The sequence below is a fragment of the Nicotiana sylvestris genome, chromosome 4 (genome assembly GCF_000393655.2).
Source record: "Nicotiana sylvestris chromosome 4, ASM39365v2, whole genome shotgun sequence".
NCBI classification, from domain to species: Eukaryota; Viridiplantae; Streptophyta; class Magnoliopsida; order Solanales; family Solanaceae; genus Nicotiana; species Nicotiana sylvestris.
The window spans coordinates 141,556,134-141,573,463 of record NC_091060.1 but is presented as its reverse complement, the minus strand read 5'-3'; the positions used below and the strand labels follow the sequence as shown (position 1 = coordinate 141,573,463).

General features: G+C 36.4%; 3 protein-coding genes across 4 annotated transcripts; 1 reads left to right on the top strand and 2 right to left on the bottom strand.

Moving 5' to 3' along the window:
- Positions 1 to 1,313: 1,313 nt before the first annotated feature.
- LOC104228617 (geranylgeranyl transferase type-2 subunit alpha 1) lies at positions 1,314 to 8,473 on the top strand. 2 transcript variants are annotated; one of them, XM_009781099.2, is made up of 8 exons: positions 1,314 to 1,603; positions 1,703 to 1,871; positions 2,665 to 2,825; positions 2,909 to 3,013; positions 4,292 to 5,089; positions 5,183 to 5,372; positions 6,044 to 6,227; positions 6,623 to 6,995. In XM_009781099.2, exons 1-8 carry the CDS (start codon positions 1,488 to 1,490, stop codon positions 6,805 to 6,807), a joined length of 1,908 nt encoding a protein of 635 aa, XP_009779401.1. In that variant the 5' UTR covers positions 1,314 to 1,487; the 3' UTR covers positions 6,808 to 6,995. The 2 variants fall into 2 exon arrangements, with proteins under 2 accessions (XP_009779401.1, XP_009779399.1); XM_009781097.2 differs by lacking the exon at positions 6,623 to 6,995 and adding an exon at positions 7,893 to 8,473 and having other exon boundaries at positions 1,315 to 1,603.
- Positions 8,474 to 11,768: 3,295 nt separating this feature from the next.
- Positions 11,769 to 12,308, bottom strand: LOC138890258 (uncharacterized). Its single transcript, XM_070173629.1, has one exon. The coding sequence runs from the start codon at positions 12,306 to 12,308 to the stop codon at positions 11,769 to 11,771; it is 540 nt and encodes a 179-aa protein (XP_070029730.1).
- Positions 12,309 to 15,330: 3,022 nt separating this feature from the next.
- LOC138890257 (uncharacterized) lies at positions 15,331 to 15,918 on the bottom strand. Its single transcript, XM_070173628.1, has one exon. The coding sequence runs from the start codon at positions 15,916 to 15,918 to the stop codon at positions 15,331 to 15,333; it is 588 nt and encodes a 195-aa protein (XP_070029729.1).
- Positions 15,919 to 17,330: the final 1,412 nt, after the last annotated feature.

Below are 17,330 nucleotides of genomic sequence, written 5' to 3'. Positions count from 1 at the left end.
CACATGAACCAGATTAGGGACCTGATACCTTGGTGTTCCCCTGACAGAAGTATAAGTCAACAGTACAGCTGGAAAGCAACTACAGAAAGTGACTGCCTGCAATAGTGCAACAAACAGTGCAACAGTCACTTCCCATTAAGAAGAGGCATGTACTAACCAAGATTTGACATCACTAAGGTGATGTCTTTTGTTGTATAAACCTGGTGCAAGACACAACACATTCTGCCCAAGACTTGCAAAATCAGAAACAAAAATCCTCTCTCAAGTGCAATAACAACCTCTCTTAAGAACAAAGCTGCTTCAACCTCAAGGACCGAATCCAAGATTGAATATATCTTAAGTCCTTAGGTTTGTTGAGTCTTTGTTATTTGTTCTTCATTGTAACTCCTATCTTGCTTTCTTAGAAGTTGTATTTTAGGAAACCCAAAATCACAAACCCTCCAAGTGTTTGTCTTGGCTAGAGTTAGTTGAGTTGTAAAGCCTTTGTAATAGAGTTATTACAAAGTGGCTTGTAATAGGTTTATTACAAGCTAGAGTGTTTAAAGTCTTTGTCACTAGAGAGTGACAAAATGGCTTGTGGTGAGAGTATCACAAGTTAGTCAAAGTCTTTGTAACTAGAGAGTTACAAAGTGGCTTGTGGTGAGAGTGCCACAAGTTAGTTGAGTTGAATCCTCTGTAATAGAGGTATTACAAAGTGGCTTGTAATAGGTGTTTACAAGTTAGTGAAATTGAAAGCCTACAAGTGTAGGTCGTGGTTTTTGTCCCCTTGAGTTGGAATTTTTCCACGTAAAACCCTTTGTGTTCTTTACTTACTGCCGAGCTACTGTAGGAACAATTAGAGAACCTGATTCCCTAAACTGGTTGGTTTTACAGTCTGTTGCTTACAGTGGGAACTTATAGAGAATCTGGTTCTCTATATAGTGGGAACTTATCCAGTGTCTCATTTACATACTGGTTCAGTAGGTAGCACTGTGAGAACTGATATAGGACTAGATCGCTATACAGTTCGATTCATTAGTATCTTCAGTGGAAACTCATAGAGAACCCGGTTCTCTATACAGTCTGGTGGACGCATAGTTTCTAACACCTAGAATGGTGAGGATAGTGGGTGGTGGTAGTCGACAACAGTGGCGGCTATGATTGAGGATGATGGTGGCGGTGGGTGGCATGGTGGTAGTTGATAAAGATAGACGGTGACGATAGTTAATAATAAATATTGATGATAGCGTGTTAATGAAATTAAGTCTTTGTTATACATGTTGACCTATTAAGTGGACTTTAAAAACAAAGGCAAGTAATTCAGACCTCCATTAACGACATACAAATGAGGCCCAAGTGTTATTGCATTATTCCGGTATAAAATGAGGCCGTGAGAGTACTCGGATCGGACCAGATCTAACCGTATTTATACTTGAGAGAATCCCTTAAACCCAAAGCAAAATTTCCCCCCTGATAACTCATCTGTGTGTTAATTGTGTGTGAAAAAAATGCACGGAAGACCACGCAAAGCTCCAACAACAGAAGAGCAAGAAGCTTCTGCTATCAAAGCTTCCAAATTACGTTCTCTCCAATCCCAATTTCTCCAATTACATCACAACAAAATGTAATCTTTTTTTCTTCCTTTTTATTTTTATTTTTTTTCTGTTCACTGCATGTTCTTGATCTAAATCAATTCTAATTTTCTTTTGGGTTCTTTTTTCAGATATACAAAGGAAGCATTAGATGTAAGTGCAAAGTTATTAGAGTCAAATCCTGAGTACTACACCGCTTGGAATTACAGAAAACTTGCTGTCCAACATAATTTGAATCTACCTGAAGCTGACAATAATGAAGAGTCTATTAAATCAATTCTTGATGAAGAACTCAGATTGGTATGCTATTTTTTTTATTTTAAAAAAGGCAATCTTTATGTAGCCCAAATTCTCAATTAGCTGGCCGTTTTTTTTTTTTTTTTTTGGGGGGGCTCCCACCACTTTACTTTTTTCTGCTAAAATCTGTGCTTAAACTGATAAATCATAGTTTGGTTTTTGGCCTACTTGGTCTTGTTGTGGAATGATGTTTTATGCTGTTATTATAAAGTGCAAGAAGTGAGTTGAATAACAATGCTAAGTTATTAACTAAACCTAATATGACTAATTAATCTGATTGATTAGAACGAAGGGCAGCCTTGGCGTAACTGGTAAAGTTGCCTCCATGTGACTAGGAGGTCACGGGTTCGAGGCGTGGAAACAACCTCTTACAGAAATGCAGGGTAAGACTGCAGGGTAAGACTGCGTACAATAGACCCTTGTGGTCCGGCCCTTCCCTGGACCCCACGCATAGCGGGAGCTTAGTGTACCGGGCTGCCTTTTCTTTAATTTGATTGATTAGAACCCTGCTTATGTAAGCTTCACATAGAGGGTCCCGAGCCATATAAAGTAGAAGAGTATGAGCCTAATATATTGGAATAGATATAAAGTATTCGGCTCTCAACTAGTTTTGCAATGATTGAATATGACTGAGTAGTCTGCATTGAATGAATAATGAACTTTCAAGTATAGTTTAACTTACTTCTATGCTGTTGTGCTTTGGTGGTTCAAATAAGACCAAAGATTGTTTTCGTTCAGCTATTATTTTTCGTGTGAATTTGTCTATTATTCAGCTGAAGTTTTGTATGTTGATTAGGTAGAGAATGCATTGAAGAGGAATTTCAAGTCTTACGGAGCATGGCATCACCGTAAATGGGTGCTGAGTAAAGGGCATTCTTCTACAGACAAGGAATTGTTGCTTCTGGGTAAGTTCCAGAAGGCAGACGCCCGCAATTTCCATGCATGGAATTATAGAAGGTGATTAACTGGATTAAGTTGAATGCAAATCACTGGACTGTTGCATTTTGCTTAAGCACTCTTCTTTTCGGAAACCCTTTCAGGTTTGTCACAGCACTGAAGAACATACCAGATGAGAAGGAACTTGAATACACAACTGAAAGGATATATGACAATTTCAGCAACTATTCTGCTTGGCACAACCGCAGGTATGTTGGCATCTATTATAATTTCTCTTTGGTTCTCTCTTGTTAAGATCTATTTCCTGTGTAGTGAAAGCTCTCTAGCTTGAGATTGTGATATGTTCAACTAGCGCAAAAGCTAAAGTCACTACCATACCAAGAAAACAGTCATACCCCTCCAAGCAAAAGTTATTGTCTCAAATGGAACAATAAGCATGTAGTGTTATCCGATCTCCTTTAAACAGGTCATTGTCACATATTGATGCCCTTTTTACATGTTGAGAAAGTGTGAATAGGACTCTTTTCTGTTTGGAATATTTGGAGGACAGATATACAACAAATGTGTTACAGCATGGATCTAGCGAGCAAATTTATAGGAAGATTTTATTTGTTTAAAAGCCCATAGCTTCATGACTGTTAATCTGTTATTTTTTATGGGCTCTAAGATGCACTTGTTATTTAAGAAGTAGGCAATTAAGTACCACATGCTTTTTTTTTTTTTTGAGAATGGTAACATTTTTCTGTATAGTATATAATAAGACATCAGCACAAAGTTTGTGCTGGAAACCAAAATAGGATGTTACATCAGAGCGTCAAAATATTGAAAAACCTACATCCTTGTTGTTCTTACAAGGAACCTAGTACATCCAAAATATCCTCAAGATCAGCTATGTATTCAGATTTACACCAAAAATAAAAAAGAAGAATACAATCCATCTTGATCTTCTGTAGAGTACTGCTTGCATCTTCAAAACACCTTGAGTTTCTCTCCTTCCATATACCAAATGCTTGTTGGGACAATTTTCCACCTGTCTTTTGTTTCTGTTATTTCCCCCTTTATTCCAACATGTCACAACTTCAGAAATACTACCAGGCATTACCCATCTAATACCTCTGAGATTGATGAACAAATCGCTTAACTGGCTAGTGATTCTGCAATGTAAAAGCAGATGGTTGATTGTCTTTGTATCCTGTCCACACAAGTAGCATCTTGCACAAATTGGTAATCCCCTTTTTCTGAGGTTATCCCGAGTCAAAACAGCTTCTCTAACTATCAGCCAAGTAAAGCATGCCACCTTATATGGTACCTTGACTTTCCAAATGTGTTCCCATGGCCAGAGTGTAATTTGAGATCCTTCCTGGTTCAAATCTCTATATGCTGAATTAACTGTAATTTGAGTACCACATGCCATTTTAGCTCATGAGGAACTCTCATTCTGAATTAAATTCTATATAATGCTGTTATCTGTGATGTGTCTCTTATCTCTTTCAAAGGTTCTTCTCCCCATAATGACTTGTGTACAGTGTTCTTCTTTCTCATTTGCTGAAGGAAAAAGCAAAAGGATATTCTCCCAAGGACAATGTATTTACAGAAGAGTACGAATTTGTGCGCAATGCTCTTTTCACAGATCCAGATGATCAAAGTGGTTGGTTTTACCATCTTTGGCTTCTTGATCAGACAGTTAAACTAGAGACGTTGGTTTCTTCATGGCCACCTCATGGCTGTAATCTTTCCTTACCCATGGATGGTTCGTTTGGGGATTGCTCTTTCTCACCCTTTACCAGTCTTCAATCTAATACTAGAACACTTCCGCTTATTCTCTATTTCAGTGAAGTTGTTGAAAATATATGCTCATCTACAGTAGAAGTTGAATGTGAAAGTATCGTGAGTAATGAGCTCGTTTGGAGATCGCTCTCAGGAGATGAAACTGCGTCTACCCACGCTTGGTTGACAGATCTTAATTTTCCAGAGGAACATGCAAATTCTTTAAAGGCTTACCAAGTAAAGGTTAGCCTTGCTCGTTCTCAAGGCATTTTCTCTTCAACTGGCGTACATCATGGAAATTCTTCTCATATTGCATTTACAGTATCTATATCACCTTATCGTTCAGAACATGTTGACTTGAAAAATGAAGAGAAGATCTCTTGGAATGACGAAAGTTTCTGTACTCATGAAGCACAGTTTCTTGAGTCAGTTCTGGCTAACTTGTTCCATATAGAAAGAACCAAGGGAGATGAAAAAGTGGTGGACTATCAGTGGAATGTTACGACCGTCGATAATGAGATAGCATACTATAGGGAGTTGTTAGCAACAATGAACTGGTAGGCAAATCTGTTTACAAGCTGAGTATATCAATCTGCGGCAGCTGTATTTTCCATCTTATTCTTCTCTTATAAGCTCTTTGTCTGTTTCAGTAAAATTGGGAAGCTGACACTTGCAAGACTGCTGATGGCGCATGACACTTTAATGTCATATACTGGCACTAGTCATAGAAATTTTAGCCACCACACAGAAATTCTTCAGCTATATGATGATTTAAAGAAAATGGACCCAGCACATTTCCACTACTACCAAGATGAGTACAGTTTAGTACTTCTGAAACAGGTATCTGTTCTGTTGTATTTTCCTTGCACCTAGTTTTCTAATGGATAGCTCATTATAAGTTTAATTTTCTGTTATATGAACATATCCTTTGCAAGCCCAACTCGTTTAACTTTAATGTGGTGTTATCTTTTGGAGAAACTAATGCCATAAAGAAGTTGGAGACCTTGTGGTTTATTCCTCCAACCAATGCTAGCAACAACTTGTATTTTCGAAACTTGAACCTTTGTATAGGTATTCAATTTCTAAAAAGCAAAACAATTACAGTAAGTAGTCTTTAGTTGGTATAAGATTTATTTCCTGTTCAGATCGACATTTTGTTGATCCATTTCTTGGGCAAAGTCTCTGCTCTGTCTATTTGAACCAATTTGAAAGTAATTGATAGTGTGGACGAAAGTGCCATTCCTTTTTATGGGTCCTCAGAAACCTCGGCAGTTAGACATCTTTGTTCCAATTATTTTTTAGTGTTTTGTTTGATCTCTCTTTATTGGTTCTTATTCATCTGGTAATGTGGAAATAATGATAAATCTCTCTCTCTCTCTCTCTCTCTCTCTCTCTCTCTCTCTCTCTCTCTCTCTCTCTCTCTCTCTCTCTCTCTCCCTGTAGGTCTAACGTTTGTGATATGTTATTGAATCTTACCTAGAATTGCACAAGCTTACTATCTAACGTTGCAGATAATCTCCAATCAAGACTTGTTGCTAAAGCACTGCTGTAAATATAGGGATCCGTCTTCTCCAAAAATCAATAATTTTTGTCTGCGGCTTAATGATCTCTCACTTTCACGTATTGGGTCTATGGAGAAACTTTTGTGGGTTCAAGTCTTAGATCTCAGCAACAACCAACTTCAGTCACTTGAAGGTAATTTCCCTACCTCTTTCTATTATTTTTTTCTTGCTAACTCTAGTTCTCTGAAACAAAGTGGCTACATAGAGCTTACATAGTATTTGTTTTGTCAACTTATTGAAAAATACACTGAAAATATGTCTTTTCCGCGTTCTCTCTGAGTTAAGAAATTCTTTTGTTGAAACAAAATCTTGCACAACCATGATCCAGGAGAAAAAGAAAAAAAGAGAAAAGAAATCTTGTTTATGCCCCAGGGAAAGGGAGATTGTGTTGTATACGGTCGAGTTATGTTTGATAATTTTGTGATGCAACTTCTGAAATCGTAATAATTAAACTTGTATACCTTACAACCCATCCATGCCATCCACCGCTGTAACCTTTACCCAGTTTCCTTTTTGCGGGTGGTGAAGGAGGTCCGGCCAGCAAAAGAACTCTAAAAGATGCCACAATATTGTCTTCTCTCCTTTATATGCAACGGCGCCCAGGGGATTGTGAAAACACAACAGGTATCTATGAGGACAAGATGGTGGGCCTTTCTCGAGTCAAAGTTTGGCGTAAAGAAACAAGGAAAGAAGAAAAGAAGAACTTTGTTTAACTCTTAGCAAAAACAGCTCTTCTCTTGTAATTTTTTTCATTCTTCTGGATGATAAGAGATCTATCTGTGATGTTTTTCAATGCTTTTTTTCATAGGAAAATACAATTTAGTAACATGGAAGAATTGTATCCATGCATCTTCAAGCTAACAAACTAGTCAAGTACATAAAATTCTCAGTTGTTTCAGAAGATTATCATGAAAAAGGCCTTCATCTACACCACATATAGGTCAAGAGATTTACCCCTTATTCATGTTCATCCTTCTTATTAGCTGTTCAGTTATATGTGGTGATTTAAGAAATTTTTGTTGCATTTTAAAACCATCTTGATTTATGGGTATGGAGAATGAGAGGGGATAGAAGATTCTTCCATGATAGTGAGAGGGATATTAGATGTATCGAATCATTCCTATGTCACATGTTTGGTGTAAAGAGAGAATATCAGGAAGTGTAGATTATTGGGATAACTTGGTTAGATAAGAGTGGTTAAGCCACTCATGCAGATTATAAATAGTTTAGACGTCATGTTGGTGTGATATTAATGATACGATCTTGACTTAAAAAAAGCATCTTGATTTCTTATGATCTTCGTAACTGGGTGAAATGAAAAGAAACTTAAATAGATAGAAGATAACTTATTGAAAAGCATCCATCTAACTGATGGTTTGATTAATAAATTGACAAGCCAAAGTTAGTCATATTTAGATCTTTAGTGTCTCTCACTATTTTCCTCTGGAAAAAAGGTGTGAAATTATGTTATTCAAATGCATGGAAGTCAATAAATGTAGTTATCCAATAAAGTTGATCATGTGATAAAAAGTTGCAATGACTCCGGCATTTCTCGTGTAAGTGCTCGATTATGTTTCTGAATCATGTGGAATTGCTAGAATGACACTGCGTAAGCTAACTGCAAAGGATTGCTTCTAATTTTCTGTGATCGTAAATTCTTTGCCTTAAAATCATGCTTTTCTTCAATAATGCGGCATTAGATTTTTTGGTTTATTTTCTAGCGTCGTCTAATAGGGCGCTTTTTCTTGCTTAAACCAAGAAGCTTGCTTCATTCTATTATTCTCTAAAATTGATGCAGGCTTGGAGGTGATGCAACTTCTCACCTGTTTGAATGTTAGTCACAATAAACTTTGCAGTTTTACTGCTTTGGAGCCTTTGAGAATGCTAAGATCACTGAAAGTCTTGGATATCTCTTACAACGAGATTGGTGCGCACTCTATTGACACGAGGAGGTATTTATGCTCTTCCCCTCTGAACCATAAAAGTGGAGGTGACTGGAAAGCTGAGGAACCCGAGATGCCTTGGGATAAGGTGGCTGACAATTGGGAAGTTTATACTATTTTTAAAGACTTGAACTTGATACAATTAGATGTTATAGGAAATGCAGTTTCGGACGACAAGATAAAATTACTTCTGATTAAGCTATTACCATCACTAAAGTGGCTTGATGGTGAGATTGCAGATAACTAAAAGTTAGATCATTGTCGCTGTTACTGAGTTTCTTTACAGAACAGATATGGTAATCTTTTGTTACTACTCTTATGAATTAAAGATATTTGATGGACAGAATAACTTTTTGTACCATGTCGTTGTTGCAAGACTCTTGTAATTTTTGGGGTTTTTAGATAATTTATATTACTATATCCGTTTGGCACTTGAGCAGAGGTTTGTTCTCTGATTATTGAAGTGATAGTAGTCTACCAAAATTATCCAGCAATGGAGCATGACAACATTTCTTCTGTTACACTACTTTTTTCTGCCATTAAAGGGCAACCTGGTGCATAGAGCATCCGCATTCATACGGGGTCCGGGAAAGGGCCGCATCCCTAGAGGTGTGATGTAAGCAGCCTATCTTGATACAGGCATCAGTGGCTGATTTCACGGCTCGAACCCGTAACCTATAGGTCACATGGAGACAACTTTACCCTTTTTTCTGCCATTATGGCATTCAAACATATACGCATCAGCATACAGGTAAAAAGCGTTACATGCACATTTATTTATCTACCATAACAACAACAAACACAGTATAATCCCACATAGCGGGGTCTGGGGAGGGTAGTGTCTACGCAGCCTTACCCCCACCTTGTTGAACACTTTTATTTATCTATACTTCATAAATTGATGCTTTGACATTCAAAATATCTATGCTTGCATGGATATAAGCTGTGGAAAAATGCATCCCAGAGACTATAACTGGCCTCTTTTAGTTGATTTTGGCATATTGAAGCTTGAAACTGCCAACATAAACAGGACTGAAAAAAATGGCTTGAATTGTCATTTTAAATATTCAATTACTAAAGAGGATTACAGTCCAAAAGCCAAAGATTCAAGAATACAATGAAGAAACTGATCGAGTTAACGCAACCCAGAAAAGCAGTGACATAATAGTGGAAGGTGCAGTTTGAATTGGCGCGAGGTGTCTGAACTGCAACATCTTAGCAATGCAGAAATTCAGATATTTGATCGTTAAGGTAACGATGCTTCTGGACAGCCATGGAAGTAGCTCATTTTCAGCTTTATCTCTTAGTATTTGCTTTGTCTTCTCAGGAATCCAATTCAAGTATAATACAGCAGTAGTATTTAGTAGCAGTGCTAGCATTATGGAGTACCAAGTTGCCCTGTTCATGTTGATCAGTAACTGGAATTCTTGTAGTTTTGATTCCATTCTTGGACCTGTTTTCAGTTTCTCCTTTTTTTGTCTGTGATTTGAAGGACAGGAGACTATTTATAGGGTATTGAGATAAGTATCGAGCAAGCTAAATTCTTGGTCAATACTCCCATGATCAAGATTGTAAAGATTCTCCATTTTTTTTAAAAATCCTCTTCACCTTAATCTTCATTAAATAAATTCCATATTTGAATTATGGGACCTGTCATCTTGTTAATGGAGGGTCAGGATTAAGGTTCAATGACTTTATTGGTGGAGATGGTCTTATTCATAATCTAAAAAATTTGGTTGTCCGAAAATGGCCCAAGGACATTTCTCATTGTAGGCGGAATATATTTTGCTTATAAGTTTTTCTTAACTTTTTACTTTATATACTTCAAATTAGCACTTAAATTGTTATATACATGTTCGTCGGGAAAAAATTATGTGCATGTAAGTCGCCAAGATAAATAGCGACGTACTGTTTACATTACTTTTTACCTGTAAGTTGCCGAAACAAATAGCGACCTACTGTGTAATAATACTATCCCTCTGCTTAATTTATGTGATATTATTCGCTTTTTGAAATTTAATTTTTTTTAGTTTTTATCGTATATTTGACAGACTCTTTTAAGTTTTTCAAAATAAGCTTTACATATTCAAAAACATCATGATATTATTAATTCAAAATATTTAATGGCATATAAAAAGTTAAAGTCAACGAAAACTTCGTTTGATTCTCAAAATACTAACACTGTCACATAAATTAAGAGTATTATATTATAAATGGCGTATTAAAACAGCAAATTACCCATAAAACGGACAAAAAATAAAGAATAACCCATCAACTTATTTTTAGGTCGCGGACTCGATCTATTGACCAGTGCCTTGGAGAGCACGGGGTCAACGCTATTGCAAAAGTTATCTCAAACTTGGGGAAGACGTTTTCAACTTCTTACCTGTAAATACTCTTCATAAATAATTTCTGCCCGAATTTATTAAAATTAAGCCAACACCTTTTTTTAATTAAAAAAAAAAGAGCAACCTTTTATTTTAATTATACTTTTAGTGGGGTAATTAATCATACTCAATAATATATCATGTTGTCCGCCTCAATGTAAATGACCTTGTGATAAGAAATCGGACTAGAATTATTGTGATTACAACTTATATGTGGCCACATTACTCCCAAACACTAAGCAAAAATCAAATTATGGAGCTCTTAGATCTTCTCAATTTGGTTTAGAAATTATCTTAGTCATCACAGTACTATCCACCGAGGCTTGGTTAGATGAGAAGAATCACCTAGTATTTTTTGCCTCCGTTGGAATTTGAACCTGCGATCTCATGGTTCTCATCCACTTTATTGACCACTAGTTCATACCCTTAAGTGCGATAATTGATCTTTTTATATTATGATGAAGTACGCTTAACAAGGGATTTTCACGATTTCATGACATCAAAACAAATTTTAGCATGCGTTTGAGCTACGATAACACAAAACTTTTCCGTTTCAGTTTTCAACTTCAAGACATTATCGTCTATGAATTTAAAAATGAACGCGAAACCTTCCAATTTTTGAAAAAAAATGCTAATTCTCTAAATTGATGGACTACCAAGGCTGATTTCCCTTTCTTTAGCTACTAAAATGTTTCGGTTTGCTATTAAAAAGACCAAAGAGCACATACTAGCCACATTATAAACTTAATAAAGATAACATCATTTGCCAGTCTTAACCAACGTTCATAAATTGAAGGATCATATCAAACTTGTGAACTCTTGCACCAAACACTGCAACTATCACACGGTGTGTTAATCAAGCAAGTAGAAAGTTCATACGCCACAATAAAAGATGTCAAGAAACACAAGTTTTCAAGAAGATTTAGAAAAGATGAAGTTTCTCCTTGCATAATTCAATACAACTATTAACCTTAGCATAATTCAATACAACTATCAACATTACATTGCTGATCATCACATTTGTTTTTTGCTTTTATTTTTTTTCTTTTTTGGGAAAAGAGGGGAGGGAGCTGAGTACTAAAAGAGAAAAAGAGCAGGTCAGTTTTCAACTCAACAATTAATTTTTTACCTTCAACCTTTTGAATCAGGAAATTGAACTAAAATTATACATATTCTCCACCAGAAAAGGATTGTCGGTCAAAGATGCAAAATGGTGATTCTACCATTTGGGCTGACTGTGAGTCTGAGACCAGAACTTTTTTTTTGAACGATAAGGAAGCATATATATTAATACGCAAAAACTTACACCGAAGTTACATAGTCCCGAAGGACATTTCTATTGTTTTAAGTTACTAGACTATTACAAATATTAGTACTTAGTCGTTTAATTCCAAAACAAAGGCCTTGCATGTCCTTTTTCAAAATGGCTTTAACAAAAAGAGGTGGGCACGCAAGGTGATAACATTTATCCGGCTTGAAATTCTTGACTGCTTCCTTAGCTAGGCAATTTGCTACTGCATTTCCTTCCCTAAAATTGTGCCTGATCACCGGGGATTTCAGCCGGTGCATTAATGATCTGCAGTTAAGTAAACATGCATTAGTACTATCATTCTCATCAATAAGCATCTTTATTATATCCGTTGAATCTGATTCAATCTCTATAGCAGCAAATGACATGTCTACAACTAATTTTAATCCTTGCTCCAATGCTAAAAGTCCAGCCTGCAAGGAGCATGTTGTATAGCAAGATTTTGTGAAGCCCATGATCCATTTACCAGAGCTGTTTCTGAAAACTCCTCCTATACCTGCATGAAGCTTTTCTTTCAAGAATGCCCCATCAATGTTAAGTTTTATCTTGTTTGGAGGAGGTCTTTCCCAGTGCATTTTAATCTTGACTGAAGATTGTTGTACGAGATTTTTTTCAGTAAAGAAGAGAAATTCCCATATTTGGTGGAAAACCTGTCTAGGGTTAATATCCAGGTCCAAATTGTTTATGTTGTTGTTATTATTATTATTATTATTATTATTATTATTATTATTATTATTATTATTATTATTATTATTATTTCTATTCTTCCACAGATTCCAAATCGAAAAGGGGAGGATATTTTTCCAAGCATAATGCTGATGACTATCTTGGAGATGAGAATCCCTTAAACTAGCTAACCAGTTGGATTGAGCATTACTTTGGTTGATTATTAGACCAATAACGGGTAGCTATAGGGTAGAGGAGAAAAATGTGAGTGGCATCCTCAGGTCCTTGTTTGCACATAGGGCAATTAGGATCAATATTGATACCAATGTATTGTAGGTAAGTTCTACAAGGAAATTTATTATGCATGCATTGCCAAATAAAGAACTTGATTTTAGTAGGACAATGGAGATCCCAAATCCAATTGAAGTCAGGCTCTTTATCCTGAATCATCAAGTGGTTATCCTCTAAAAGTTTGTAGCAGGACTTGGATGTAAACATGCCGTTGCTATTCGTATCCCAGGACATAAGATATTTACTTATTGAGCCTAACGACATAGGGGTAGCCTTGATTTTGTTCATTAGAGAAGGGAGTAGGTCAAAAGAAATTTTTGAAATATCCCATTGATCATTAATAATCAGCTGTCTAAGAGAGATTGAGTAATCAGATTTATGGAGAGGACCTTCTATATAATTTCTAAGGCTGGGAGCATTATGAATCCATCTAGAAGTCCAAATGTCAAGATTTGAATTTTTGCTCGGATGCCACAAGATTCCTTTTGTAAGGATTTTGTATCCTTTTAGAAGAGCTGCCCAGATAAGGAACACTTTGGGGAAGTTTTTTTATGGGCATATTTACTAGCAATTAGTTGAGCCCAAGGGTTGTTAGGAAAATTTATAAGGCGCCAGCTAAGGCTAGTGAGGAGAACAGAATTTTTTTGTAAGGCTGTATGAATTCCTAGGCCTCCTTCAGATTTTTGTTTTGTGACTGTTTTTCAATTAATTAAATGGAGTTTTTTCTTAGTATTAGTGGTACCCCATATGAAATTCCTTTGAATCTTATCAATCTAATTTAACACTTTTTTAGGGAGTATAGTGTATTGCATAACATGAGAAGGCATATCATTAAGAGTTGAGGATGCTAAGGTGGTTCTTCCCGCAATATTAAGAAGATTAGTTTTCCAAAGTAAGAGTTTAGCTTGCATTTTATCAATGACAAACTGAAAATCCTTGGGCTTTGGCTTGAGATTTAGGATTGGGAATCCAAGATATTTTCCAAACTCAACACTAGGCCTTATGTTAAATAAGCTAGCAAAATGACTTGAAATGTCCCGTGGACATTTTTTGGAGAACACAATCCTAGATTTAGAGTAATTTATAGACAACCCAGTTTCTTCTATAAATAAATTAAGGCACTGATTAATACAATTACCCGTCTTATGGTTGGCTTTACCCATTAAGGTCAAATCGTCAGCAAAGAACAGGTGTGAAAAATAAGGACCCCATGGGGTAATTTTTATCGGATCCCACTTTAAAGTATCCACTTGATTATCAATTAACCTAGACATAAGTTTCATACATAGAATAAATATGTATAGTGATATGGGATCACCTTGCCAAATTCCTTTACTTGGGCTAAAGAAATTAGTCTTGGTTCCATTGACAAGAATACCAATTTTACTAGTGCAAATACAGTGCATAATGAGTTTAGAAATATTGGAAGGAAAGTGAAAGAAAACTAGAGTTTTATGAATAAAATCCCATTCTAACTTATCAAAAACCTTTTCGAGGTCGATTTTTAATAACATATCATATTTAGAACTGTTTGAAGAGCACATATTATTGATAATTTCTTGAATGACAATGGCATTATTGCTGGCTCTCCTATTTTTTTAAAAACTCGATTGAGTAGGGCTAATAATGACTGAAAGAAATTGTTTTAGTCTATTAGCAATAATTTTGTACACCGTATTACAAAGTCCAATAGGTCTGAAGATTTTTAGATCAGTGGCATTGTTAATTTTTAGTATGAGGCACAAGTATGTATCGTTAATACCCTGAGGGAGAGATTGTGATTCAAAGGCATCTTGGTAAAATTTTATGATTGAATCACCAACTATATTCCAATATTTCTGATAAAAGAAAGGGTGAATACCATCCGGACCCGGGGCTTTAAAAGTCTTGAACGAAAAAATAGTTTTCCTAATTTCTTCCTTTGTAAAAGGATTAACAAGGATGATTAAATCATTGGTTCTGAAAAAGTCATTTTGATTTTTGAAACAAGCCATCTTACTAATGGTTTTAGAAGTCTTGTAGGAATTATCAAAATAGTTGAAAGTGTGTTCTAAAATGGACTTAGCATTAGAAATCCAATTACCATTTTCATCTTTAAAGTACAAGATAGAGTTATCACGTTTTCTATTGGTAGTCATACTATGGAAGAAACGAGTGTTAGCATCACCTTCATTACCCCAACTAATTCTTGAACGAAGCTTCCAAAAGTTTTCTTCCATTTTTAAAAGGGCATTATATTCTTGTTGGAGAGTAGTTTCCAAATTCATTAGAAAAGGACTAGTTTGATACTTTGGCGAATTCTGAATTCCATCTAGGCGTGCCAACAAATTTTTTTTCTTTTAAAGATATCACAAAAGGTATCATTTTTCCATGGAATTATTTTTTCTTTGAAAATCTGTTGAGCCTTAGGGAGATCATTAGTTTGCCAACAAGTCCTGACTATATTAACAAAGTCAGGATGCCTACACCATATAGATTCCAGTCTAAATGGTTTACCCTTATGAAATCTATTGTTAGGGACTAATTGGAGTAATAAGGGGTTATGATCAGAGTGTATTTTTGGGAGATGGACAACCATAACTTTTGGAAATAGACTCATCCAAGTATCGTTTACAAAAAATCTATCTAAACATTCCATAATTAATTTGTTAGACTTTCTACGATTATTAGACCACGTATATTTACAACCTTTAAAACCAAATCGAAAAGGTTACAATGATTAACACTAGACCATAAACGGGAACTACGTCTACTGTTAACTCTCCTACCCCCAAATTTATCATCCATGAAAAAAGTATCATTAAAATCACCTCCCAAGAGCCAATGACCTTTATAATGCTCATAAATTCCTTCAATATTACTCCAAAGATTATTCCTACTTGCTACTTTAGTACTAGCATAAATAGATGAAAAAAGCCAAGAAATATTTAATGGACATACCTCAATATTGGCATGTATCTCTTGGTTCCTTCTCACAAAGTCCTTCACTGTAACCACATCTGATTTCCATAGAATGACCATTCCTCCAGATTGTCCCTCAGTTGGGACTTCAATCATTTGAGTGAAGGGAAAGTCATTAAGGAGAGAGACATGGATTTCCATACGAGTCTCTACTAAGGTCACAACACTGGGTTTATGGGTATCGATCATTTCTCTAAAGTTTACCCTAAAAGCATCGTTATTACCACCCCTTATGTTCCAAATGATGAAGTTAACTGGATGAGGCATCATATTAGGAGATTAGGGTTATGCATGCTACCATTGTCCCTCATTCTCTGTGAAGGGGGAGTTGGGTTCCTCCTGATCGAAGGTACCAGGATCATTGCATGGCTTCCCACAATTGGGTAGTGGAGGCTTGACATCTATCGAGAATTTGTAAAGTGTTGGGGGACAACTGAAAATATATCTCTTCTCGTGCATTTTCCTAAATAGATATACCTTTACATCGTTTAGACTTGAAAACTCTAGGATTTGGTCTGACCCCAGCAAGTTCAACTCCTATGCATCCTCTATTGGTTGGTCTTCTGGTTCTGGTTGATTGGGAGGAGCTTGTTGTTGTGGAACATTGTTTTGATCTAGAGGACCGTTTGGTTGGGGATTATTTGCATGTGGAGGAATTTGCATTTAGTTGGCCATCTGATTCATTGCATGGGTGTATGTCATGGACCATGGCATAAATATTGGGTTCATGTTCGAGATGTCCCCCGGTGGAAAGAATGTGAGATCCATTTGCATATTCTGAGTTTAGATTGGGTTGAAGTGGGGTGGTAGACTCCATTGGTTTCTCATAGTTTGGGCTAGGTTGGAGTTCATCGATGGAGCTAGGGGGTGAAGTATGTTGTTCAACCAAACATGGTTGAAGTAGTTGCTCATGACCATATGCATCCCTTCCAATACTAGCTGGGCAAGGAAGTGAGAATTTTGTCCATCCAATATCATGTTGAATGATGTTGCATGCCCCATTAATGCTTGCTCTATCCAGGAGAGGGGTTGATGGTCTTGAGGGAGGGGTAGTTGAACAAAGAAGATTTGGTTGTTTGTTTGTGCTGCCTGAGGAATCGGAGGGTTGGCCATTGTATGGGCTCGTTGATGCCTTAGGATTTGGACTAGACGATAACGCCTTCTTTGGGATACTGGGATTCTGGGCATATTTACTACTTGAGGGGTGGTTTACATTATGGGAAGTAGAAGAGTTTTCTGAAGGGGTAACTATGGATTCTAGTGTTCTAGCGAGGTCAATACTTATTACCTCTATTTGCATGCTTTGGGAGTTGCTTGAGCCGATGGTATTAGTAGGATTTTGTGTAGATTTTGTCCCTGTAACGTGTATGATTTCTTTAACCATTTTTTGGCCAACGGGAGAGACTTGGGATAGGTGTTGAAGGTGTACTTTATTGCACATGCAAGGATTAGCTAGGCTGGCAGTGTGGTTATTGAGATTATTAGGGATTAGGGCATCATTGGGAGATGTTTGTAGCGTGAGAGAGTTGCTAATTTGATTAGTTAGGGGAGTAGACACATAATTAGTGTCATGCAAGGTATTTAATTGGTCCTTAGCAGAGTTTGCCACGTGGCAATTTAAGTTAGGGGATGGGGCCACGTCCAATACCATGCAATCTTGGCTAGGCAGATTAACCAAT

Bases quoted from the DNA above. Each gene is read 5' to 3' on its own strand.
- LOC104228617 (XM_009781097.2), top strand. From the start codon at position 1,488: ATGCACGGAAGACCACGCAAAGCTCCAACAACAGAAGAGCAAGAAGCT. The intron at 2,826-2,908 runs GTGATTAACTGG...AAACCCTTTCAG, and splicing joins CATGCATGGAATTATAGAAG to GTTTGTCACAGCACTGAAGA. The intron at 5,373-6,043 runs GTATCTGTTCTG...CTAACGTTGCAG, and splicing joins GTTTAGTACTTCTGAAACAG to ATAATCTCCAATCAAGACTT.
- LOC138890258 (XM_070173629.1), bottom strand. From the start codon at position 12,308: ATGCACTGGGAAAGACCTCCTCCAAACAAGATAAAACTTAACATTGAT.
- LOC138890257 (XM_070173628.1), bottom strand. From the start codon at position 15,918: ATGCCTCATCCAGTTAACTTCATCATTTGGAACATAAGGGGTGGTAAT.